The 27980-nt window shown below is 37.5% G+C and overlaps 1 protein-coding gene across 2 annotated transcripts; it reads left to right on the top strand.

The window, feature by feature from the left end:
* Positions 1-16: 16 nt before the first annotated feature.
* Positions 17-27806, top strand: LOC121882703 (NACHT, LRR and PYD domains-containing protein 3-like). 2 transcript variants are annotated; one of them, XM_042391119.1, is made up of 15 exons: positions 17-145; positions 1129-1278; positions 2371-2490; positions 3676-3795; positions 8296-8528; positions 8612-10406; positions 13632-13805; positions 14517-14687; positions 17072-17245; positions 18053-18226; positions 20776-20949; positions 21303-21473; positions 23744-23917; positions 24935-25108; positions 26900-27806. In XM_042391119.1, exons 2-15 carry the CDS (start codon positions 1148-1150, stop codon positions 26904-26906), a joined length of 3792 nt encoding a protein of 1263 aa, XP_042247053.1. In that variant the 5' UTR covers positions 17-145; positions 1129-1147; the 3' UTR covers positions 26907-27806. The 2 variants fall into 2 exon arrangements, with proteins under 2 accessions (XP_042247053.1, XP_042247052.1); XM_042391118.1 differs by lacking the exons at positions 20776-20949; positions 21303-21473; positions 23744-23917; positions 24935-25108; positions 26900-27806 and having other exon boundaries at positions 17072-17187; positions 18053-18149.
* The last annotated feature ends 174 nt before the right edge of the window (positions 27807-27980 follow it).

The raw sequence follows: 27980 nt of genomic DNA, 5'->3' as shown, positions 1-27980 counted from the left end.
GCAACAATGACCAGGCACGAAAACAAGGAAGAAACACAATAACGGGAAGTGCGCGGGCAGTTACGTCAAATCGCTTCAGACTGTTTTTCGTCTGTTTAGACGACCCGAGCAGAACAAAGGGAGGAAAACTTAAGTCTGTGAAATGGTGAGTGTTAATGCATCTGTTGGAGCTGGGAGGAGCACGGCTGGTTATTGGTGATATGAATAATAACGGGGCACCACCCGGAAACCAGGACAAGTTCTTAATTATAAAATTACTGGTGTATTCCTGGAATATATGTTCCCTCTTTAAAGATGATGGGAAACAAACTGAAGTGAGACTAGACCTTAATAATGTATTATTGCATTTTTTATCCAAAAAACTACATCCATCTATTACAAATGAGGGATTTTGTGGATTAACCACAGAGTAAGTCAGCATGCCTTTGATTAAAAAGAATAATTTCTTGCGTGATTGCCTTAATTACTGTGTTATATTGCCTGTTAATACAAGCAAGATTGCAAGCAAATACACATAAATAGCCATATGCTATTTATGCAAATAAAGTTATACTTATTCAAAGTATTCTGTCATCTGTAGACGTTCAAATTAGACATATTAATGCAAACGTCAAATTAGAGGTGTAACCGCTTCTTAAAGCTGCAGTGACGTCATGGCTGTATTGCCATGACTCCAGGTGGTGTTGGTGCATCTCTGCCAATGAGAGACGAGAGTTTGGGTCTTCCTAGATTTCACACCAAGGTGCGAACTGCAAAGCAGGCTGGGAGATGGAGTCTGTGAGAGCAGCATTTGGCGCTGCTCTTTTGTTTCAGCTGTTAAAGGACAAAAGCGGCCTTGTGATCAGGCTTAAAAGTTTACATGTAGGCCTGCCTTTGTCTGACCACATGGTTGAGGCCCAATACAACATTATTATTATTTTACTGTCAAACTCTCTAAGCCAGTTGTCAATCTGAAGACAAGTCAGAATTAATTTCTGTGGATGCAACGAGAAGGAAAGAAAATATGGTGCTAACTTGTTTGTGTGGGGTATTTGCTTGGTATTTTTTGAATGTGACTCTTGAACAGACTTGTTTCTCTTGAATCTTGCTCTCTGATCTCACAGTCAGTGTCACTGGTTTACCTTTCAGACTGACTGAAGTCCACAAGATGAGTGTTTGTGTGGAGGAGGAGGAGGACAGAGCAGAGTCTCCAGTATCTAGCTGTCTGTCTATGAAGAGTGACCAGTCCAGAGATGTCCCACTATTCTTCAGTAATGAACCTGGATCCTCAAACACAAAGTAAGAGACTTAAGAGTTTAGACTGAACTGAACATGATTATTAGAAGTTACTAGCCACATTTCAATGCAATGAGTCCTCTGTCACACACACACACACGCACGACTTATATTACATTGTAGGAAGAGTGAAAGTAAATGTATATAGCCTATACTGTAATGACTGGTAGAGCATGATGCCTCATCATCTCCCCTTGTTTGAAAATATCAAACTTGACAATTGTGGGTCTCAGTTGAGATTTTACTTTAGATGTAGTGGCTTCAGAGAAGGTTTTCTTTTTTCTAAGTCAGTGGCATGGCTGAAGGATATAGTTTCAACGTTGTCCTTGGGTAAGTCCATCTCTGTGTAGGAAGTCTATTTTAGCTTCCATTGTGCTGACAGCTTCCCTCAAACAGCTGATTTCCTCTCTTAACTTTTCCATCATGTCTAATTTATTGACTTTATCCAGGCAGCTCAGCTTCTGTTCAAAGAGTAAATATCAGACTGTATTCTGCGTCAGGAAAGTCAGGTCTCTCTAGCAGCATTTGGCTTGAAAGTCTTTTCCTTTTTAGCGGCTGAGCCTGCTTTGGTGTTGAGGTATTTTCCACAGCTGTAGCCCGGACAGGTGTGCTGGTTAGTGATTCCATGTTGGATGGTAATATTAGCAGTTTCAAAAAGCGAGCAACATGAATTTGTGCTCTGGGCATGAGTTGATGTGTCAAGGGATCCAGATTTAACTTTTCAAGTCAGTATTGCCTAACTAGACATTGCTTTTTCGTCATAAAAACTCCTCATTTGGCATGGCGTGTGTCTCTCAGGTTTCTGCCTACATCTCCCACAGTTACTTCCTCCTGTTTGTTGGATAAATCCACAGTAACAGCTGTTTTAGGAGACTATTGAGCCTTTGTAAAAAAAATGAAACCAAACTGCATATTTGTGATTAACACAACAATGAGGTTTATGGATGCCAGTGTATTTCTTCCATCCTTCAATGTTGTCTGCAGCGCTTGATGGTGACATCACTGCAGGGTGTCAGTTGAGAGTTCCTAAAATTTTCATCAGAGAATTGGTCAGTAATTGACATGATATGAATAAAGACATGTTTGTGTTTGCAGAGGTCAGTACCACAGACAGAGAGCAGAGTCTCCAGTATCCAGCTGTCTGTCTATGAAGAGTGACCGGTCCAGAGATGTCCCACTATTCTTCAGTAATGAACCTGGATCCTCAAACGCTAAGTAAGAAACTATTTTTACTTTAAACTGAACTGGACATGATTATTAGAAATTACTAGACACATTTCAGTGAAACAGTTAGATACATAGGGTCAGATTCATAGAATAAAAAAAGACATTTTCACAACCAAAATTCACAAAGTACACACAAAGAATAAATAATTATAATATAATATAAAATATTCATAGGCACACTAGGACGTGTCTCTTTTTATTTGAAATTCAAACTTTCGTTTGTATGTGGGTAAAAATTAAATATTCCTATTGTAATGAGCTGTTGGAATTCAAAATTTACAGTCTATAAATGCAACCCGTTTGAAATAGTTTGCTGAGCATCGTCTAGTCTGCCTAAGCCAAAGACGTAATAGTTTGCCTTGTGATCCAGCAGAGGGCATTCTTAAAATTCACTATCAGATTGACCTGTCACTCGCTCTTTGACCAGTAAATAAACTAAGGTAATAAATAAAAATGGAGAAGGACATTAGCGAGCTAAGCCATGCTGATCAGATAATAATGATGCCAAAACATCTGTGAAGCAGTTTATGGAAGTATTTTGAGGGCAAAATTACCAGCAAAGATCAGAATGTTTGCCAACTCTTTTTTTTTTATTGGCACAAATAACATACACAACATATCAAATATACAGCACATAAGTACTGAGGGTCATGTTATATGGCCAAACCTTCCCCTGGCTGCCAATCTTGACACACCACGGGATTGACATGTCATGACCAAATGAACCAATCTAATTCCCCAAAATATATACCATAACATATACATATATACAATACATGCACACACCTACCTACGGGGGTGAGCCATATATTTTGCTTTAACATGTTATCTGGTTTATCTGGGGGGTGATACTGGTACTGCAGCCACTTTGCATTAGTGTTTTCCATGAAAATTGACATCAAGGGAAATAAGTCGTTTTTAGGTGGTTGATGTGGGTAAATTTTAACTTTCTCAAATATAGGGTGGAAGCTTTCAGTAATCTTGCTGAGAACCAGTGTTGGTTATGGTATAATTTTGATATGATAGATGCTTTTAGGGAATAGTTAAATCCTTTTAGGCTCAAATGTTGATGTCACTGCAGGGCGTCAGTTGAGAGTTCCTAAAATGCCTTTTTCATCAGAGAATTGGTCAGTAATTGACATGATAAGAATGAAGACATGTTTGTGTTTGCAGAGGTCAGTACCACAGACAGAGAGCAGAGTCTCCAGTATCCAGCTGTCTGTCTATGAAGAGTGACCGGTCCAGAGATGTCCCACTATTCTTCAGTAATGAACCTGGATCCTCAAACACAGAGTAAGGGCCTGTTTTTACTTTAGACTGAACTGAACATGATTCACATAGTACACACAAACACAGAAATATGCATACGCACACTAGGGCTGTCACTTTTTATTTGAAATTCAAACTTTCGTTTGAATGTGGGGGAAAATTAAATATTCATATTGTGATGACCTGCTCAAATTCAAAACTTACTGTCTATAAATGCAACAGACTGTTTGAAATAGTTTTCCTTGTGATTATCCAGTTGTCTGTCTATGAAGAGTGACCGGTCCAGAGATGTCCCACTATTCTTCAGTAATGAACCTGGATCCTCAAACACTAAGTAAGAGACTGCTTTTACTTCAGACTGAACTGAACATGATTATTAGAAGTTATTAAACACATTTCAATCAAACAGAGTATGGCCAAACCTTCCCCTGGCTGCCAATGTTGACACATCATGGGATTGACAAGTCATGACCAAAAGAACCAATCTAATTCCCCAAAACATATACCATAACATATACACATATACAATTCATGCACACACCTACCTACGGGGGCAAGCCATATATTTTTTTGTAACATGTTATCTGGTTTATCTGGGGGGTGATACTGGTACTGCAGCCACTTTGCATTAGCGTCTTCCATGAAAATTGACATCAAGGGAAATAAGTCATTTTTAGGTGGTTGATGTAGGTAAATTTTAACTTTCTCAAATATAGGGTGGAAGCTTTCAGTAATCTTGCTGAGAACCAGTGTTGGTTATGGTATAATTTTGATATGATAGATGCTTTTAGGGAATAGTTAAATCCTTTTAGGCTCAAATGTTGATGTCACTGCAGGGCGTCAGTTGAGAGTTCCTAAAATGCCTTTTTCATCAGAGAATTGGTCAGTAATTGACATGATAAGAGTGAAGACATGTTTGTGTTTGCAGAGGTCAGTACCACAGACAGAGAGCAGAGTCTCCAGTATCCAGCTGTCTGTCTATGAAGAGTGACCGGTCCAGAGATGTCCCACTATTCTTCAGTAATGAACCTGGATCCTCAAACACAGAGTAAGGGCCTGTTTTTACTTTAGACTGAACTGAACATGATTCACATAGTACACACAAACACAGAAATATGCATACGCACACTAGGGCTGTCACTTTTTATTTGAAATTCAAACTTTCGTTTGAATGTGGGGGAAAATTAAATATTCATATTGTGATGACCTGCTCAAATTCAAAACTTACTGTCTATAAATGCAACAGACTGTTTGAAATAGTTTTCCTTGTGATTATCCAGTTGTCTGTCTATGAAGAGTGACCGGTCCAGAGATGTCCCACTATTCTTCAGTAATGAACCTGGATCCTCAAACACTAAGTAAGAGACTGCTTTTACTTCAGACTGAACTGAACATGATTATTAGAAGTTATTAAACACATTTCAATCAAACAGAGTATGGCCAAACCTTCCCCTGGCTGCCAATGTTGACACATCATGGGATTGACAAGTCATGACCAAAAGAACCAATCTAATTCCCCAAAACATATACCATAACATATACACATATACAATACATGCACACACCTACCTACGGGGGCAAGCCATATATTTTGTTGTAACATGTTATCTGGTTTATCTGGGGGGTGATACTGGTACTGCAGCCACTTTGCATTAGCGTCTTCCATGAAAATTGACATCAAGGGAAATAAGTCATTTTTAGGTGGTTGATGTAGGTAAATTTTAACTGTACACATGGAAAGAGCCCTTTCTCAAATATAGGGTGGAAGCTTTCAGTAATCTTGCTGAGAACCAGTGTTGGTTATGGTATAATTTTGATGTGATAGATGCTTTTAGGGAATAGTTAAATCTTTTTATGCCCAAAAGTTGCAAGCCTCCCTCTTCAAGTGTATTATATGAATATGCTCTTTTGATTTTACCCATTTTTTTCTGCAAAAATGCAAAAATTCTTTTTTTCATTTTTTATACAGTTCTTCCGAAGGGGAGGGTAAGGAAGTTAATACATATATAAACTGTGGTATTATTTAGAGTTTATTAAGGCTATTTTTGCCATATAGAGTCATAGATTTTCTATTATTTATTCTATTTTCTGGAGTTTACCTTCAAAATTTATTTTATTAATATTGCTCAACCTGTCTGGGATACTAGTCCATTTGTCCATCTGATAGGAAAATTTGTAGGTAATTGTACATTTTCCAGGGATCCAATACGTTTATCAATGCATTTATCATAGGTTGATTTCAAAGGCCCAAACACACTGAAAGCATCTTACACACGTGTTTTAAAGTACACCTATTGTTGAAAATGGCTGAACGCACACCAAAAGCATTATGAGGCGTGTCAAACTGCCTTGACGCCCCTACTGCAACCTGGTTTCAATTTTTGAACGTCAAATGAGGACCCAGCGACTGAAGCTGTTTTTTCTGCAGCTGAAAAAGAGAGAGATAGTATGAGCAAGAGAGGTATAGACAGCGCAGCAGTGGTCAAGTGAGGAGAGGGAGCAGTAGCAAGAACAAAGCTGGTGAATTAGAGAATTGGTCAGTAATTGACATGATAAGAATGAAGACATGTTTGTGTTTGCAGAAGTCAGTACCACAGACAGAGAGCAGAGTCTCCAGTATCCAGCTGTCTGTCTATGAAGAGTGACCGGTCCAGAGATGTCCCACTATTCTTCAGTAATGAACCTGGATCCTCAAACACAGAGTAAGGGCCTGTTTTTACTTTAGACTGAACTGAACATGATTCACATAGTACACACAAACACAGAAATATGCATACGCACACTAGGGCTGTCACTTTTTATTTGAAATTCAAACTTTCGTTTGAATGTGGGGGAAAATTAAATATTCATATTGTGATGACCTGCTCAAATTCAAAACTTACTGCAAAGAGGAATTCAGAGACTTGATTAAAGACTGTGCGCTCAAGTGCTTCTGACAGGAAGGGCAGGAGTGAAACCGGTCTGTAGTTTTCAACCAGAGCTGGGTTGAGTGTGGGATTTTTGAGCAGAGGGGTGACTCAAGTTTGCTTAAAGGCGGTTGGGAAAACACCAATTGTAAGTGAGTAGTTGATGATGTGTGTGACCGCGGAGTTAAGTGCGGGGGAAATATTCTGAAGTAGGTTGGATGGTATTGGGTCCAGTGGACAGGTAGAGGGACGAGAGTTTAGAAGAAGTTTGGAGACTTCCTCCTTGGTCATAGGGGAGAATGAGGACAGTGTGTTCCTGTTAGTTGGCAGCTGTAGACTGGGTTGGTCAGGCTCATTGAACTGGTTACTGATAGCAGAGACCTTGTCAGGTTTTGCAAGATATCTTTCTCTTGCAGCCGGATCATTTTTAACGCGCTCCCTGTGGCGTGTCGCTTTTTCTTTGCTTGATAGTGGCATCTAAAATCATTGAAAGGGATATTTTAAAAATGTAATAATATATATACTCAGTGTTATATTAATGTGCATTTAATAAATATATTTAATATCTTTAATAAAAAATATTATATAGTGTGTGTTTATAGTGTATAGTAACTATTAATGTACATTTAATTAATATCTTTAATATCTTTAATGACATACATTTGTATATCTCAGTTTATCATGTTTATTTAATCAAGAAAGGACATTCTTTCTGGTTGCGCCACCTGACTTACTGGTTGTGCCACCTGACATTTTCTATTATTTCCCAGTTATTCAGGCATCTACTTGGACACCTATTTAACCTTTTGACTTTGCTAGCTAGTTCATTCATTCATTTTTACAATACAATAAAGAGTTTTATATTAAAACAACTTTTTCTTAGTTTTATATTGGTTGTACCACCTGACATGTAAAGAGTACAAGTCTAACTATGAAGAGAAAATAGCTATTTTTTAGCAATATATGACAGAGATTTACATACCTTTCACTCATCAGTCAAGGTCATTTGGGATCCTTTAGATGATGCAATATCCTGTTCACTCATCTCTCTCATCAATTCAAAATAAAAGTTGTATGAATGCAGTTGCGCCACCCTGACATTTCAGATATACAGATTTCCGGACAAAGTTGTTTTTAATATTCCAAACAATTTAAGAACAATTAAACTATTAAACTTTGTTTATTTGAAAGGTTTTCAATATAACATTATGCCCCCATATTAATGTTATATTAATTCATATTTTAAATTGCATATTTAATACATTTCATATAGTGTTAACTTGCTCGGACGGTTGTCCTACCTGACATTTTGAGGGTTTGAGATGGAAAAACATAAAATATATATAATTTATATGATAAACTGGAAATATGTTCAAATTAAATAGGTTTCATAGAATAAAATGATGCTTATTATGAATCATTTAAAATTATTTAAAACCAAAGTAGTGCCCTCGGACACAAAAATCAGCATGTCACGTCATTGACCCGTATGTGTGTGTGTGTGTGTGTGTGTGTATATATATATATATATATATATATATATATATATATATCATCAAAACACAAATGACAACTTGTGACCATGACATTTAAATTATAAAGAATTGCTTTTTTACAGAGAGAAGAAGAGGAGTGGTGTTTCTGTGGAGGAGCAGCAGTCCTGCTGTTCTTTGTGCCAGGAAGTCCTGAAGGATCCAGTCTCTAACAGCTGTGGACACTGGTTTTGCAGACAGTGCATCACATACGGAGACCAGTCTGCTTCACCAGGAGACACCTCCTGTCCCCAGTGTGCAGAAAGGTCCAGAACAAGACCTGGACTGCAGACAGAGAGTCAAACCAGCACTGTGCAAAGTAAGACTGATTGTTTTTGTGTTTGTAATAATGAATAATTGTCAGATTGTCTTTGTTTAGTCTCACATTTTTCTCTTTTTTAGTGATTGTTGCTCTCCGGGAGGTTTCAGATAACCATAAGATCAGTCTGAGGAGGAGATGTGAATGTGTGACTGAAGGAATTGATGAAGCAGGACATGAAACCCTCCTCAACAGGATCTACACTGAGCTCTACATCACAGAGGGACAGAGTGAAGAGGTTAATACCCAACATGAAGTGAGGCAGCTTGAGACAGCTTCCAAGATGGAGACCCTCCATGACACTCCAATCAAGTGTCACGACATCTTTAAAGCCTTACCCGACCAACAGAAAGACATCATCAGAGTCGTTCTGACAAATGGCGTTGCTGGCATTGGAAAAACCTTCTCAGTGCAGAAGTTCACTCTGGACTGGGCAGAGGGTTTGGAAAACCAAGATGTCAGTCTGGTGATTCTGCTTTCGTTCAGGGAGCTGAACTTGATCAAAGATGAGCAGTACAGTCTCCTCATGCTAATCCATGTTTTCCATCCAACATTACAGAAGGTCACAGCAGAGAATCTCACTGTCTGTAAAGTTTTGTTCATCTTTGACGGCCTGGATGAAAGCAGACTTTCACTGGATTTCAAGAATAATGAGGTTGTGTCTGATATCACACAGAAGTCATCAGTCAGCGTGCTGTTGACAAACCTCTTTAAGGGGAATCTGCTTCCCTCGGCTCTCGTCTGGATAACTTCCCGACCTGCAGCAGCCAATCGGATCCCCCCTACCTGTGTTGACAGGGTAACAGAAGTACGAGGCTTCACTGACGCCCAGAAGGAGGAGTACTTCAGGAGGAGATTCAGTGATGAAGAGCTGTCCAGCAAAATCATCTCACACATAAAGACATCCAAGAGCCTCCACATCATGTGTCACATCCCAGTCTTCTGCTGGATCACTGCTACAGTTCTGGAGCACATGTTGACTACAGACCAGAGAGGAGAGCTGCCCAAGACCCTGACTGACATGTACTCACACTTCCTGCTGGTTCAGACAAAGAGAAAGAAGTACAAGTATGATGAGGGACATGAGACGAGTCCAAAGGAGCTGACACAGGCTGACAGGGAAGTTCTTCTGAAGCTCGGTAGGCTGGCGTTTGAACATCTGGAGAAAGGAAACATCATGTTCTACCAAGAAGACTTGGAGCAGTGTGGTCTTGATGTCACAGAGACCTCACTGTTATCAGGATTTTGTACAGAGATCTTCAAAAGAGAGAGTGTGATCTTCCAGAAAACAGTCTACTGCTTTGTTCATCTGAGCATTCAGGAGTTTCTGGCTGCAGTCTACATGTACCACTGTTACACCAACAGCAACACAGAGGCACTGGAGGACTTCCTAGGAAACTATTCCAGTGACTCATCCCTGGATATCTTCCTGATGGGAGCCATGGACAAATCTCTGCACAGTGAAAATGGACACCTGGACCTGTTTGTTCGCTTCCTTCATGGCCTCTCTCTAGAGTCCAACCAGAGTCTCTTTGGAGCCCTGCTGGGTTGGACAAAGAACAATCCAGAAATCATCCAGAGAGCCATTGAGAAACTGAAGGAGATGAACACTGATGAAATCTCTCCTGACAGAAGCATCAACATCTTCCACTGTCTGATGGAGATGAACGATCGCTCAGTACATCAGGAGATCCAAGAGTTCCTGAAGTCAGAGAAAAGATCAAAGAAAAAACTCTCTGAGATCCACTGCTCAGCTCTGGCCTACATGCTACAGATGTCAGAGGAGGTTCTAGATGAGTTGGACCTGGAGAAGTATAACACTTCATGGATGGGACGACTGAGACTGATCCCGGCTGTGAGGAACTGCAGAAAGGCTCGGTAAGTCCAGATGTGATTATCAACATAATAAAGCTGCCTTCTCATCTAAAACTGTCAGTATTACAGTAATGATACACACATGAGTAGTGCTTCACTAAAAGGGGGGAGGGGGGGGCGTTGGGGGCTGTCATATGAAATACTCAAGACACTCATCAGCCAGACATTTCTCCGTTCTCCATTAAAGAACGGCAGAGATTGACTAAAATGAGAATTGTTAGTCCACCTTAAAAGTGAGTCCACCTTAAGTAAGCCTGGTCAGGTTAGGCTAATGTGTTGTTGCTAACTTCGGGGCTTACCCCCTTCGGTAGATGGGTATTTTCTTGGTCTTGAGGAGCTGCAGCATTTGTTAACTGATATACTGTAGCCTGTACTGTACATTTACTGCCAGATTGACAACTTAATGCTAACCTTTTCCTCTGCTCCGCTCGTATTCACCGTCATTTTTCTGCCACTCGCTCAACTACACATGCTCATTTACACACTCACTGCACACACACACACAATTGGCCCAAACACAATTCCACAGTGACTTAGGGTGTTATTGTGCTTGCACAGTGTGCGAGTGAAAATCATTAGCAGCTCATTGATATTAAGTGAAATGAAGTCCACTATTTTGTCTAGCCACACAATTAAGCACAAATAAGAACAAATTAGATGGTTAAACACTTCACCTCACATTCAATGTGAGGGTTTTGGATCCATCTCAGGTAATGCCCTTTAGCCAACTCATCATCGATGATGTTGTCTGTAGACACTGGCATTTAATTCTGGGAAAACACATTTCATAAAACTTGTTGTCAGTTAAAGGTGCAATTTTCCAAACCTTTAAGTTGGTAACTTAGAGCTGACTTTCCCACTAACCCATGGTGCGCAGATAGATTTCAGTTGGTCTTCCTTTAATGTTCAGTTTATTCATCAGTTTTCCAGAACAGAATGTATCTTGGATCCAAAAATGCATATGTTTGAATGATCTTATTTCCTTGTGTGCTTCTTACTTGGACAGGGAGTATAGAAAGGATGCTGTCACTATTATCAGCCCTTTTATGAGCACAAGTTAAAATGGGTGTGATGGATCAACATTCCTTGGGCTGTCCTCTTGGTTTGATAACCTTTTCCTTTTCCCTGATGTGTAAAACACTGGGATGTTTGCAAGTCATGCGCCTGTGGCAATCCTTGTTCCTGTGCCCTGTGCAAAGGCAACCAAAGCAGGCGCCTTTCTCCTACAGAAAGTCCAGCTTTTACCGATGTGTTTTCTTTTGCAGCTGTGGGCAATGCCCCAATGTATGCCCATAGTTACAGTACAAACAGGAAGTAGGATTTTCTTTGGTTTGATTTTCTTTTGTAGATGATATATTTTTCTGATGCACCTGTATCTTGGTGTTATCTGGTTCAACCATAGTGACAGTAATGGCAAAACTGTGTCCCCTTGGCTTGTGTTCTGACTTGATTTTGTTTCAACCTTTACCAAGCAGAGTGTCCTTTATGTCACCAAAAGACTGGATCTGAAGCATACCTGACCTGTTGCTCAATGAACTTGACACTGTCAATGAAACAAGTTCTTCATTGTCTCTGTCCAAAATTTCACAGGACTTTACTATCCAATTTTTCTCTGGGTTTTCAAATTTGAGTTTTCAAATTTGCTTGTGTGTTTAGCTCTCCCAAGTATTCTAGTTCCTTCATAGCATTGGAATATTTGCGTATGAAAAGTGCATAAGCTTGGAGTCCTCTAATGTCCTCAGACTTGACCATCGGCCTTCCAGTGATCTTTTCCATGTAGGCCGCTGTACCTTTAATCTATATCCAAAATCCTCCTTGAGCAGATGCGTGGCTACAGCATAACCTCTCTCTAGAGTCATGTGAAGGCAGCTGCATACAAGATCCCTTGGCTGTCCCCTCGTAAACTGCTGAAGATAATACAGACAGTCCCCTTTACTGTTAGTTTTTGCTTCCACGCAATGCTCAAACACCTTTATAAATGTTTTAAACTGCATAGCATCTCGATCAAAAACCGGAAGTTCCCAAACAAATACACCCTTCCCTTTGTGCTCCTTCAGAAGCTCCACCCCCCCCAAATTCATAGATGCACATATATTCCAAGGCAAAGACCAGAAGAGAAATATGGCAGTATCCAGAGTGATGCGTCAGCTGCACAATCACTTCTGTTTCTCTCACAAATTATCATGAGTGGAAAAAAATTTGGTCTCATGTGAGCACATCAGTCCATCCACACTCACTGCCTCTCTGCGGCCTCCCACTTCTCACTCAACCTGCGTTCAGTGTCTCTGTCCACAGAAGCAGCTGACTGTCAGATGCAGCTCCCAGGGAGCTGAGAGGACAGCAGTTGGACAAAATGTCTTCACCAGGCTGACTGACAGCAGAAATGTACTGAACCAAAATAGTTTGCATGGTGGCTCCATGGGATGAAATCAACGGTGTTTGTATTTATTGGTTCATTGATATGGTTAATAAACTCAAATCACATATACAGTGGGATATTTGTGTGATGTAAACAGCTGCCTTCTCAGATTACACTTCATTAAACGCAGCAGAAACAGACTCAGAGCGTAAAAAAGCAGGGGGTCTCCATGAGATTGTCTTGGATTCAGTGTGGATTGACACATTTAATAAAATGGAAGCGTATCTGATCCGTGAGAAAACATTTTCCATGTGAATTGGCCACAGCCTCTCTCTCTCCAGTTCCCCAGCCCTCCCCCACCACTCAATGGGTGCTGGAGATGGGAGACTGTCATGTCCTCAAACAGACAGCTTGCTCTGATGACTTCCCCCTGTCATATGCACAAACACCAACGTCCCATGCTGATTGGCTGGAATAGTGTTGTATGGCTCACTCCAAGCCACTGTATTTACATGCCCATTTACAGAGCCAGTGGTGTGTATGTACACCAGATTTTTTTTCAGCGCACCCACAGCACAGACAGCCAGCAGACCATGAGGAGATATTCACTGAATTTGACAAAAAGTGTATTGGATCAGAATTGCTAACTCAACCGTTAGCCTCTTTTTTTATTTTTTTAAAAATTAAAGTGTACTCTTTTAAAGACACTGCAACACAGCATACCCTGTCCCTTACCCAAATCCTAAACAAACATGTTCAGTTTTTACTCATCAACATGTTTCCACTTTGTTTTCTACTTTTCTACTGTTAAGTGATCAAAATGCATAGTAAAGTGTTTGACTTTTTGATTTTATTATTATTTTTCACAGACTTACTCACTGTGGACTCTCAGAGACTCACTGTGAAGTTGTGGCATCAGCTCTGAAGTCCAACCCCTCCCATCTCAGAAAACTGGATCTGAATGACATTGACCTGCGGGATTCAGGAGTGAAGGTGCTGTCTGCTGGACTGGAGAGTCCAAACTGTAGACTGGAGTCTCTGAGGTCAGTTCATTGACTGCTTTCCACAACAAAAGTTTTAGATTTAGTTTGATTAATTTGTTTTTCACAAATCACAAACACTGTTCAAAAGGGACTAACATCTGTAAGAAAACAGGTGGAAATATCAGACAATTCTCTGTAAGAGCAAATTCATTTTTATAATTTTTGATATGTTTGTGATACTCAAAACTGTAAACCAAATGAAATAGTTCAAGTTCAAGAAGTTGAATGCATTTTCAGGAATAACACACACACACACACACACACACACACACACACACACACATATATATGTGTATATATATATATATATATATATATATGTATATGTATATATGTATGTGTGTGTGTATGTGTATATATATATATATATATATATATATATATATATATATATATATATTTACCATTTACAGGAAGAAGATAAATAAAATTAATGCACAAGCTTTTTAATCCAACATGTTTAATTTGATCGAGGTTAGCAGCATTTTATGGATCAGTGTTGACATGAATAGGTGTTTGAATGTTGTGGTGACATTTGGATGATGTTTGTTGAAGGCTGACATTATGATGATCCATAATAACACAATAACAAAGTTACTCTGCTCATTTTAGGGAAAATCAACATCACAATGTTGAATTATACATTTAAACCCTGAACACCTCTGATGGATTGTAATGAATTTTTATCTACATGATTTGTTCTTTATTCAGATTGTATCACCGGAGTTTGCCAGAGATCAGCTGTGCTTCTTTGATCTCAGCTCTGAAGTCCAACCCCTCCCACCTGAGAGAGCTGGATAACGACTACATGCTACAGGATTCAGATGTGAAGCTGCTGTGTGATTTTTTGGAGAGTCCACATTGTAAACTGAAGACTCTGAGGTCAGACACCATTTTTTACTTCTGTGTTGAGATTAATATGATGTGAAAGTTGTGTTGACACTAAACTGCAGACATAAAGATGATGTTTATGAGGTAAAATCCCAGATTTAGACATTTAAATGTTGTTTTCAAATATATAAAAACTATTTGAATATTTAATTTTGAACCATAGTTAACACTTTAAAAACATACTTTCAAACATTCAAATCCTAGTTTTAATCTTTACAGTTTTGATAGGATTTGACCACATAGATCTTATGCTGATCCACATTAAGCATCTTGTGGAGCTTCATATTTAAAACATATTTAATATAACATTAAATATCCAACACTCGCTAATTGACTCATAACATCTTAAAAATTTGATCTTTAACTTAAATTGAACCTTTATATTAATTCAAATCAAAACAAAGACATTCACATTGTCCTCATTATTAAACAATAAAATACATTATCTGCTTGTTCCAAACCTTTATGATGATATATGATGATTACATTGACTGAAATATCAAAACTAAAGATGACATGGCTTTTATGGCTTCATCATTCCATAAAATAGAAATTGTAGATGTTTGGAGAATAAATATGTTCATATTTCTCCAAAACCCATCCTGACTTATCTGGTATCTTTGTAAACTTTTTATATTTGAATAGAATCTTAAATTAATGTCAGTGTTTTTTACTTGTGTTTGGCTGAAAAATATGAGTTGGTATAGATAGAGTCACTGGTGGAGCTGCAGAGTTTTAGAGGTAAAGTCACAACGTCTTTATTTAAGTAGCAGCATGTTGTCATTAATAGTAATGAAAGCTCTTTTTCACTGTTTGTATTTAACAGTTTTTAACCTGCATCTTGTTGGGTTCAGGTGTTTGGAGTTTCCATTTTCTAAACTTATACATTCTAGCAGCACTGAACAGATTATGAAAGACACTGGGCCATATTTTCGTGGAGGCACAACGACCAGCGCAAGCAGTGCCCTGACAGTTTGGTATTTTCCTGACCTTGAAACTTGCTTTGCTCGTCTGTGTGGCATTTTGCCGCAGAGTGCATGGTGCACAAGTGGGAGAGGAGGTGCAGACAAGTGGGAGATTCATTCAAATGAAGCAGTGCAAATCCAGTTGTATTTTGGTGGAAATTTGGTCCTAGTTGCGCTGAAAACAGACGTCTCAGAATCATGTCTATTTGTGGCGCAACGTCAATTCGCTGCTGTTTTGGTGATTTTATCAACAGGATCAAACTAAATACTTGCTGCAGACGTGTTGCAACAAGTGATTAATGCATAAAATACAAATAATTTATTTCAATTAAACACTCTCCAACCAAAATCGGCATAGAAAATAACGTTTAATGTGGTTAAAGCAGGAAAGTCAGTAAATCGGTCTGCATTGATCTATAAATGTGGGTGATTCTTACAGTATCTGTTGTTCACAGTTGTTTATACTGTATGAGAAGCATGTCCTTCAGTTCATCAAATCCCTGCATGATATGAAGGCAGCAGGACTGATGTGCTGATAAATCCTGAGAAGTGCCACGCCAGGGTGCAGTGTCGTTAGCACGGCCATTAACTGTGTTTACCTTCATTCAACCATCTGATGTCACCAGGCTGCTACAGAATAACCACACACAGCTCTATACCCATCAGACTGGTTGGTTATAACTCAATATTCTGTTTTTTTATGAAGGAGACGTCAGGTTGGCAGGGCTCATCACCTCTTTTCCAACTTTATTTTCAACAAAAGTAGCATCTCATGTTTTATCCTTGAAACACATTGCAGTGCAAACACTGTTGCATAACATTCATTACTAAACAATGTGCCACTGTACAAGGTGAGATTCATTAGAATTATTGCTGAAATAATGTCGGTCTGATATAATCATATAAATGGCTTCACCAAATTAATTTCTTTATTTTCTAAATAAATTCTATTGTTATTGTACTAACTAACTGAAGAAAAAACTACTCCATGTCTTTGGCTGCAGATTTGTGGGGATGTGTGTTCATGTTGTGATGCTCTGAACCATCAAGACATTTCCTGAAGAAAAGCTTTCCATTTGTTGAGCTGTCGTTTATGATGTTTAACTGTGATTGGCACAACTGTTTCAGAACTATGAGAGTAGTGATGTTACTGGCTGAGAGAGTATTTAATAATCACCACACCTGCTGATCCACAGTGTAGTCATCTTCACCCAGTCCTTTTGCACGTCGCACTGCTGCACATACATGAACCAAAGTAGCAGGTGCACATGGAGATACCCACACAGTCCATGCACCAACAGACCTATCACCTTGCTATTGTCATTGCACTTGCGTTGTTAAAATAGGGCCCTGAAATATTTCAAGCAGGAACATTGTCTTCTAAAGTGACATAATTTATTATTTATTCAGATTGGGTGGCCGTTTGTCAGAGATCAGCTGTGCTTCTCTGGCCTCAGCTCTGAAGTCAAACCCCTCCCATCTGAGAGAGTTGGATCTGGCTAACAACGAGCTGCTGCAGGATACAGGTGTGAAGCTATTGTGTGATTTCCTGGAGAGTCCACACTGTAGACTGAAGACTCTGAGGTCAGACACCTTTTTTTACTTCTGTGCTGAGATTAATATGATGTGAAAGTTGTTTAAATGTTGTTTTTAAATATTTAAATACTGTTTAAATATTTAATTTTAATCCATAGTTAACACTTTAAAAACATGCTTTTAAACATTCAAATTTTAGTTTAATGTTTACAGTTTTGATGGGATGAAATAGATTTTATGTTGATCCACAGGGAGCATCTTGTTGAGCTTCTCATTTAAAACATATTTAATATAACATTAAAAGTCCAAAACTGACTGATTCACTCATAACATCTTAAACACGATCTTCACCTTACATTTCACCTTTATGTTAATTTAAATAAGGACAAAGAGATTCATGTTGTCCACATTATCAAACAATGAAAAATACATTCAGTATCTGCTTGTTCCAAACCTTTATGATATGTGATGTTTACACTGACTGAAATATTAAAACTAAAGATGACATGTTTTTTATGACTTCATCATCATCCATAAAATGGAAACATTGTAGAATTAATATGTTCACATTTGGGGTGGTAGTTTCTGTAATAAAAGACTCACAAACCAGGGGATGTCTTCCTGGGTTTAATATTACACTTGCAAGTGGGTACAGTACCAGTAACAGACACAGAGAGCTGTTTGAGGTAAAGTATAAAGTTATGTTCTCAGCAGTCCATTATTATACTCTCAGCAGATAGATATGAAAACTTCTACATACTAAACCTTCTTCAGCCCTGAACAGATTATGAAACACTGAATTATTTCAAGCAGGAACATTGTCTTCTAAAGTGACATCATTTATTCTTTATTCAGTCTGTATCGCTGTAGTTTGTCGGAGATCAGCTGTGCTTCTCTGGCCTCAGCTCTGAAGTCAAACCCCTCCCATCTGAGAGAGCTGCAGCTGAGTGGCAACGAGCTGCAGGATTCAGGAGTGAAGCTACTGTGTGATTTTCTGGAGAGTCCACACTGTAGACTGAAGACTCTGAGGTCAGACACCATTTTTTACTTCTGTGTCGAGATTATGATGTGAAAGTTGTGGTGACTCTAAACTCCCGACATTAAAATGATGTTTGTGAGGTAAAATCCCAGATTTAGAAATGTAAATGTTATTTTCAAATATTTAAATACAATTTAAATATGAAATTTTAAACCATGGTTAACACTTTAAAAACATATTTTCAAACATTCAAATCTTTGTTTTGATCTTTACAGTTTTGAAGGAATTTGATGACAGATTTTATGCTGATCCACAGATTTTATGCTGATCTTGTTGAGCTTCATATTTAAAACGTTTAATATAACATTAATAACCAACACCGGCTGATTCACTCTTAACATCTTAAAAACTCGATCTTTAACTTAAATTGAATCTTTATGTTAATTTAAATAAAAACAAAGACATTCACATTGTCCACATTATTAAACAATAATATACATTCAGTATCTGCTTGTTCCAAACCTTTATGATGACATGTGATGTTTACTCTAACTGAAATATTAAAATTAAATACGTCATGATTTTTATGGCTTCATAATTTCATATTGGTAAAATATGGTTAAAATTAATTTTCACCCTTTTAACAATTAGGTATTTAAAATCTGATTACACAACTGTGTTTACCATCCCCTTAAACTCCTCAGTGTACTCTCAATTCAGTATTTACAACATCCAATTCTAGGAAAAACTAGAACTACAAAACTAGAAAAAAACTAATATTTTTCTAAAAACTACAATTCCCTAGAGCCACGCCATGCAGCTTGATACAAATCAGCACCACAATTGTAGTTCTTCTTTGCAAAGTAGGGTTGTAAGGTCGTAAAAAGATATATCTACTGAACATATCGAATATCTGTACAGCTGAACTAGTAATTACACTGCATCTACAATTTACAATTTAATTTAATTTAGCAGCTGCTTTTATCCAAAGCGATTTACATCTGAGAACTGATACAACACAATCAGGGATCTAGTCAGGAGAGAACAACACGAGTAAGTGCCATAAAGCTAAGTTTGAGTCTGATAGAACGTAGATGCCAACAGGCAGTGCACAGAGGCAATGCATATATTGCATAGAAGCACTCTTTTTTGTTTGTTTTTTTTTTGTTTTTTCTCTTACTTCAGTCCATAACAGGAGTCAAATGCGCCAAGTCCACCCACAATACAATGCCCCTCCAATGCTGTGTGTGTATGTGTGTGTGTCTGTGTCTGTGTGTGTCTGCGTCTGTGTGTGTGTGTGTGTGTGTGTGTGTCTGTGTGTGCCAACATTTTATTCTGGCAACTTGGTTGTTTTAGTTTAAAGGGTGGGGAAGCAGTTTGCTGTTGCTTGTTGACTGTCCTTCACATGAGCCAGGAACATTGACAAAACACGCTCTACCACTTTATATTTCTTTGCAATTTGAAGAAGTAAAAACATGGATAAAATCTTGTGATTAAATGTTGAGTAATTTAATGGTTATAGTTAAAATTAAGTTAGTTAAGTTGTAGTTTAAAAAACAAGTAACAAATGAGAAAAAACGATACAGCTTCTGTGTTTCCTGAGTCACGAAAGATATTCCAATTAAGTTTAGTTTGTTAGTTTGAAAGTTGTGCTGGGTTTCACAAAAAAATGGAAAATTTGTGTCCATGCATGCAAATCTATAGATTAACTTTCATGACTATTTCATGGAGTACCATGATACTGGGTTGTAATATTAGTGAGAGCTCTTTTTCACTGTTTGTATTTGACACTTTTTAACCTGTATCCTGTTGGGTTCAGGTGTCGTATTTCCATTTTCTAAACTTCTACATTCTAAACCTTCTTCAGCTCTGAACAGATTATGAAACATTGAATGATATTAGCAGGAACATTTTAACAAAGTAAGTTTTAAAAACACACATTTACCAACCGAAGTGTCTCAAACAAAGGTTCCAACACTATGACAGGAGTACCAGCCCACAGATACAAAGAGACAACACATCAAAAAAACAGCCTGCAAGGCAGCTAGCACCTACTTAGCATGGCTAGCATTGTTAACATAGCAGTGCCATGCTGTGTGTAGTCCATAGACTGTATAAAAATAAAGTGTAGCTTCGGTGTTTCTAGTTTAACAGCACCATGCTGGGCAGGTGTGTTTATGGTGTTTGTGTGTTCTGAAAGACATTATGGCATGGATATAAAGTCACACAGCTGACAGCCTGTTAGCCTAGCATGCAAATCCCACCTAAATATATGGATGAGACCATATGTTTGCAGACATCCATAGATAGAAACAGATAAAAGAGCAGGCAGAGTTAACAGATAATCAGAATAGGTATAATTAAAATTTAAAAAAATGTGTCTTTCAAATCAAAATCACAAGATTTTGCAGCATGTTGTCGTTAATATTAATTAGAGCTCTTTTTCACAGTTGGTATTTGACAGTTTTTAACCTGCATCCTGTTGGGTTCAGGTGTTTGGAGTCTCCATTTTTTGAATTTCTACATTCTAAACCTTCTTCTCTTAACAGAGAAGCAGGATAATTATCCTCTAAAGTGACACCATTTATTCTTTATTTAGATTGGGTGGCTGTTGTTTGTCAGAGATCAGCTGTGCTTCTCTGGCCTCATCTCTGAAGTCCAACTCCTCCCATCTGAGAGAGCTGCATCTTAACTCCAATGAGCTGAAGGATTCAGGAGTGAAGCTACTGTGTGATTTTCTGGAGAGTCCACACTGTACATTGGATACTCTGGGGTCAGACACCACTTTTTACTTTTGTGCTGAGATTAATATGATGTGAAAGTTGTGGTGAAACTAAATTGCAGACACTAGGATGATGTTTATAAGGTAAAATCCACTTCAGATTTAGACATGCAGATGTTGTTTTCAAATATTTAAATACTATTTAAATATTTAATTTTAAACCATTGTTAACACTTAAAAAACTACCTTCAAACATTCAAATTTTAGTTTTAATTATAGCCTTTTTGATGGGATTTGACCACATAGATTTTATGCTGATCCACACTCAGCATCTTGTTGAGCTTCATATTTAAAATATTTTAAATAATTATCTTCTAAAGTGATATCATTTATTATTTATTCAGATTGTGGCACTGCAGTTTGTCAGAGATCAGCTGTGCTTCTCTGGCCTCAGCTTTGAAGTCCAACCCCTCCCATCTGAGAGAGCTGCAGATGAGTGACAAGCTGCAGGATTCAGGAGTGAAGCTGCTGTGTGATTTTCTGGAGAGTCCACATTGTAGATTGGAGACTCTGAGGTTAGACACCATTTATTACTTCTTTGCTGAAATTAATATGTGAAAGTTGTGGTGACACTAAACTGCAGACATAAGAATGATGTTTATGAGTTTAAATCCCCCTCAGATTGACATTCAGATGTTGTTTTCAAATATTTAAATACTACTTAAATGTTTAATTTTAAATCATAATTAACACTTCAGAAACATATTTTCAAACATTCAAATTTTAGTTTTAATGTTAACAGATTTGATGGGATTTGACCACATAGATTTTATGCCGATCCACACTGAGCATCTTGTTGAGCTTCATATTTAAAATATATTTAATATAACATTAAAAATCCAGCACTAGCTGTCTGACTCTTAACATCTTAAACATTTGATCTTCAACTTAAATTTAACATTTATGTTAATATAAATAAAGACAAAGACATACACATTGTCCACATTATTGAACAATAAAATACATTCAGTATCTGCTTGTTCCAAACCTGTATAATGATATATCATGTTTACACTAACTGAAATATTAAAACTAAAGATGTCATGATTTTTATGGCTTCATCATTCCATAAAATAGAAATATTGTAGAAATCTGGAGAATTAATATGTTCACATTTCTCCAAATTCTAGGCTGACATATTTGGTATCTTTGTAAACTTAAGGATGTTGAGTAGAATCTGAAATAAATGTCAGTGATCTTTGGCCACAATTTCACACATTGACCATAACAAGTCCAGCCAATTACTTATGTTTGGCTGCATAAGATGAGTTTGTGTCACTGGTGGAGCTGCAGAGTTTAAGAGGGGAATTCACTACATCTTAATTGAAGTAGCAGCATGTTGTCATTAATGGTAAGATCATTCTAAATGTTCTTATCTCTGAACAGATTGTGAAACACCGAATGATTCCGAATGAGCAGGAACTTTCTTTTCTTTTTTTAAATTGCAAGACAAAAGAAAAAACACTAACAGAACACAATGAGGAAGACAAAAACAATGGATAAAGGACAATTAAACAAACATTTTATCAGGAAACAGGGAACAAAAGAACAAGGTGATGTTAGTTGTTTGTTGTTTTGTGATATAAGTGTGTGTGCATATGTCTGTGATCCACAGTGTCAGTCTGAAGGGTGAATGAGTGAGAAAAAAACTAAATAAATGTATATTAATGCTAATACTAATACTAATCCTACTTTTGCCACTATTATTATTATTATTATTATTATTATTATTGTTATTATTATTATTATTGTTGTTGTTGTTGTTGTTGTTATTAATAATAGTAATAATAATCAAGTCAGTGGAGGGGTGGGGGGTGGGGGAGGGCTGGCTATACATCCGTCTCTGCCACTGGCAGTGAAGTGGCATCGGGGCACTGTCAGGGTGCTCTAGAGTTGGTCAGCAGGGTCAGGTTGGCAGGGTCCACAGGATTCCACAGGATTTTGTTATTATTGATATGAATTTAAACTTTTTCAACATTACAACCATCTTCGATTTCAAATGTGTGTATATATATCTTAAATTTTGTTTTATTTCAGTTATCAATTTGTTGAAAAGCATAGGTAGACTGGACCAGAAGTGTTTATAGGACTCAGCAGGGAAGCCATTGGGCCCTGGTGCTTTGTTATTTGGCATAAGATTGAGGGCAGTGAGAAGTTCATCCTGTTATTGGTGAATCAAATATGCTGGTTTGTTCTTTATTAATTTGTGGTAGGTCAATGGTGTTGATAAATGAGTTGATGTTCTCTCAACTTGGGTCCTTTTCTGATGAGTATAGATTGGTGTAAAAACTTCTGAAGATTTTATTTATCTCTTCAGGTGAGTTTGTGTCCTTAATAGTGGAGCCTGTTGCTTTTTCTTTATTTTGTTTTATTTGATTTGCAAAGTATTTACCAGATTTTTTTATAGTGGAAGTTTTCTTGTCGAAGTCTCTGTATCAGGAATTGAGTTTTCTTTCATTTAGTTTGAATTTATACTTTCTTAGTTCAGTCTGTTCCACTTCAGCTTCTTGTTCCTTTTCCTTCCTGTGTTTATAAATGAAGAATGAAATTATTTTGTGTGTTTCTTGTAATAAGCTTGTGTGGGCTTGTAGTTTGGCCAAGTGCTTCAATATTTTTATTTTTTTTCCCTGAGACCCAATTCCACAGATACTCCAGGTTACAAATATGAGTGATGAAAGGATTATCATGAGGAACCTGACATTAATGCTGATATAGGTTTGTGTATGTGTGTGTGTGTAAGGAACTCTGTCTTCTATATTATACTTTTTATTTATTCTTTATTCAGATTGTGGGACTGCAAGTTGACAAAGATCAGCTGTGCTTCTCTGGTCTCAGCTCTGAAATCCAACCCCTCCCATCTGAGAGAGCTAGATCTGGATGAAAACAGGCTGCAGGATTCAGGAGTGAAGTTGCTGTGTGATTTTCTGGAGAGTCCACATTGTAGACTGGAGGCTCTGAGGTCAGACACCATTTATTACATCTGTGCTGAGATTAATATAATGTGAAAGTCGTAGTGACACCAAACTGCAGGCATAAGGATGATGTTTATGAGGTAAAATCCCAAATGTAGACATACAGATGGTTTTAAAATATTTAAATACAATTTAAATATTTATTTTAAACCATAGTTAACACTTTAAAAACATACTTTCAAACATTCAAATCTTTGTTTGAATGTTAACAGTTTTGATGGGATTTGACCACATAGATTTTATGCTGACCCATATTAAGCATCTTGTGGAGCTTTATAGTTAAAACATATTTAATATAACATTAAAAATCCAACACTGGCTGATTAACTCTTAACATCTTAAAAATTTGATCTTCTATTTAAACTGAACCATTATGTTAATTTAAATAAAGACAAAGACATTCATGTTGTTGACATTATTAAAGAATAAAATACATTTGCTTGCAATTACATTTGCATATGTTTGTTCCAAACCTTTATGATGATATATGATGTTTACACTGACTGCAATATTAAAAAAAGATGACATTATTTTTAAGGCTTCATCATTCCATAAAAAAGAAATATTGTAGATGTTTGGAGAATAAATATACATATTTCTCCAAAACCCATCCTGACATATTTGGTATCTTTGTAAACTCGAAAACTCAAATAGAATCTGAAATAAATGTCAGTGTTTTTTATTTGTGTTAGGCTGCAAAATATGAGTTTGTATAGATGGAGTCACTGGTGGAGCTGCAGAGTTTAAGAGGTGAAGTCACTACATCAGTATTGAAGTGGCAGCATGTTGTCATGAATATTAATGAGAGCTCTTTTTCACTATTTGCATTCAACAGTTTTTAACCTGCATCCTGTTGGGTTCAGATGTTTGGAGTTTCCGTTTCCTGAACTTCTAAATTCTGAACCTTCTTCAGCTCTGAACAGATTTTGAAACATTGAATGATTTCTAGCAGGAACTTTATCTACTAAAGTGACAACATTTTTTTTTTTTTTTTTTTTTTTTAGATTGGGTCGCTGCAGGTTGACAGAGATCAGCTGTGCTTCTCTGGCCTCAGTTCTGAAGTCCAACCCCTCCCATCTGAGAAAGCTGATGCTGAATAACAACAAGCTTCAGGGTTCAGACGTGAAGCAGTTGTGTGAACTTGAAGAGAGCCCACACTGCAAACTGGAGACTCTGAGGTCAGTAGAGAGTTGGAGTCAGTCCATGCTGTATTCAGCACTTTTGTAGTAAACACAGTTAGTATCAAAGCAAAGATCCATTATTTCCTGTTTCCCAGCTGGATTACAGCTGACAGCTTTACAAGGTGTATACAGACAGTGGACCACATCATCAAACTGTCGTACCATCAAATATGATCTTAAAGTGTTTGTTCTCATTTCAACTATAAAGATTTGATCAGTTCATCTTTGTCAGAGCTCTAAAATCAGTCTGACTGCAGGCTGCAAATCACTGACTCTGATTTCATAGAACTATCATTACATTTGGTAACTATGTGGTCTTTATACAGACCAGAACCTCCGCTGAAGTCCAGCAGAGGTATATCTGTCCACTTATTTTGTTTCCTCCAAATGTTTTCAATGACAGCCTCCATGTTTACTTGTCAGAAGATATTTCTAAAGCAGATAAGATGTTCATTAACACAGAGTCTTGCGTTAAAATTAACAGCAGGTCACATGTAACAACAGTAAATGTATCACTGAAGTGTTTATGCAATAATGATGTATTCATGACTCTCAGCAGTTTATTTCCTCTGTGTATTTAAGTGTAATCTGCAGAGTAAACAGACGATTATCGATTATCTATAATAGTTGGTCCCATGTCTGAAGCCCCATTTGTTGCTGAATTATGAGCCTTCAAACATGCACTGAGGTCAAGATTCAAAGGTCAGTATTTCAAGGCCGGAGCCATGTAGAATCTTCATACTGACATGTTAATCTTCAGGGCGATACCTTTCCAACACAAAGTTTTAATTCTCTCATTTCATGGACATAAGTCAATGAAGGCCTAGTTTCAGAGAGTACTTTGAAAGCCCAAGATATAAAATGAAGCTTTTTGTTTGTTTGTTTGTTTGTTTGTTTGTTTTTTCTTTTTTAGTGGAAATGGTGACCAAAATGAGTCACCTTCAGAGATTACCATAATGCTGACAATCTAGTACATTACTACAGGCTTGGAGGAAGGCCTGAAGTACTTGGGTTAGGGTTAGAGCTGAAAAGACAAAGCTCTTCTCATTTCCAGGTCATCAAATTCCAACACATGCATAGGCTACTACACAACCCTGGATATTTTTTCAATCTTTATTCTTCTTGATTTTGGGATTTTATGTCAGCATAACATACAGTAGCCCATTCAAGAATCTGTTTTATTAGCCAGTACAAGCATACAAAGAATGTGTCTGGGTGTTGTTGTTTGTTCCCAAAAAACACAACACAGAAGATAAAAAATAGACAAAAGTAAGGTAAAAGTAATAATAATATTAATAATAATTAATTTAACAAAGTAATATTAAAATTAAATTGAAATTTTAAAATATATTTACAGAATGGAATAGTAATAGTTTTGAAATGAGATATAAAACTTGAAATGAAATATTGACTATCTAAAGGAAATATCGACTGTGCTATTGACAAAGAAATGAAGTGTATGAAATATGTGAAGGTGACAAGAGCAAAAATTAAACATGACATGCATAAATAATTAAATTATGTCACAGTGGAGGTTGAATGCAATGCACAATCTTAAGTCCAGTTTCATGAAATATATGAAAGTGACAAGTGCAGGGATTAAATGAGGGATCTGAAATGTAAAGTCCAGTTTGGTAACCTCGTCTTCAATGTGGTATTAATGAGCACTGAACAGGACTGAAGTCCAAGCTGGATGTGCTGCATCATTGACTGACAGCTGATGAAGTAATTCTCACTAAAACACTGATTTATGACCTCTGTTCTTTCTTCTTCTCTCTTCTCTCTCAGATGGTGATGATCTCTGTAAGAGTGCGATCGAACATCCAGGAGTGTGTGCTGAGAGAGGATCAGCTGTATCCTGATGATCCAGAGAGGTTGAAGCAACAGCAGCAGCTTGTGTGTAGAGAGGCTTTGACTAGGCCATGTTACTGTGAGGTTGAGTGGACAGGAGAGCCTCATCCAGAAGTGACTGACAGAGGAATCAGAAGAAGTGGAGATGACTCTCAGTGCTGTAGTCTGAACAGATCTGAGAATAGCTCCACTGTCAGACACAAAGTCAAGTCCACTATCATCCCTGCGTGTTCCTCTGGATCTGACAGAGTATCATCAGTATACCTGGACTGCTCTGCTGCTGCTCTGTCCTTCTACATTCTCTGCAGACACATCGAGACTCCTGCACTCGACCACCTCCTCCACCCTCCACCTGGACCTGAGTCTGGATTATCTTCAGCATGAGCTTATTTGGAAAGGCTTCTTAAAATCATGTCATTGACACTTAAACCATTCATTTACAGTACTTATAATGGTGTAAACTGTCTGAGCTGGTGTAAAGATTACAGGCACTGCAGTAGCTTTGTGTTGCAGCTCCACCATGTGTAATGATGCAGTGTTGCAGCATAATATTTCTCTGTATATTGGGTGTTGATATCAGCAAGCAGCAATCAGCCTGTAGGTTGTTCAGTTCAAGTTCAAGTGTCATTCATATCAGTGCTAAATGTCTGTACTTTTTTTGTTTTTGATACACAGTATTATATTCCTTAACTGGTTGTATTATAGCACACATTCCACAGTTCCTCATATCTACAGCCTGTCTTACCTGTTTCCGATATTACAGACATTATATATGGTCCAACCACTGTAAAAACAGATATACCTCATGCCTGGTGGTGGTAAATAAAACTCATTTGTTCTCCTATTCGATGTCTTCTCTTATCTATTCAGGTGTTTTGAATATACAAATCACAAGCCTATCTCTTTCTGATGAGTGACTCATTCTGGATAATGAGTAATATGTTTTCTATATGTGGTGGTCAGGAAATGTAAAAAATGCTGTAAATCAGGGCATGACATTTTTTATGTGATCACGGGT

Source organism: Thunnus maccoyii, chromosome 17, assembly GCF_910596095.1.
Source record: "Thunnus maccoyii chromosome 17, fThuMac1.1, whole genome shotgun sequence".
Taxonomy (NCBI): domain Eukaryota; kingdom Metazoa; phylum Chordata; class Actinopteri; order Scombriformes; family Scombridae; genus Thunnus; species Thunnus maccoyii.
The sequence above is the reverse complement of the archived record's forward strand: the minus strand, read 5'-3'. Positions and strand labels throughout refer to the sequence as shown.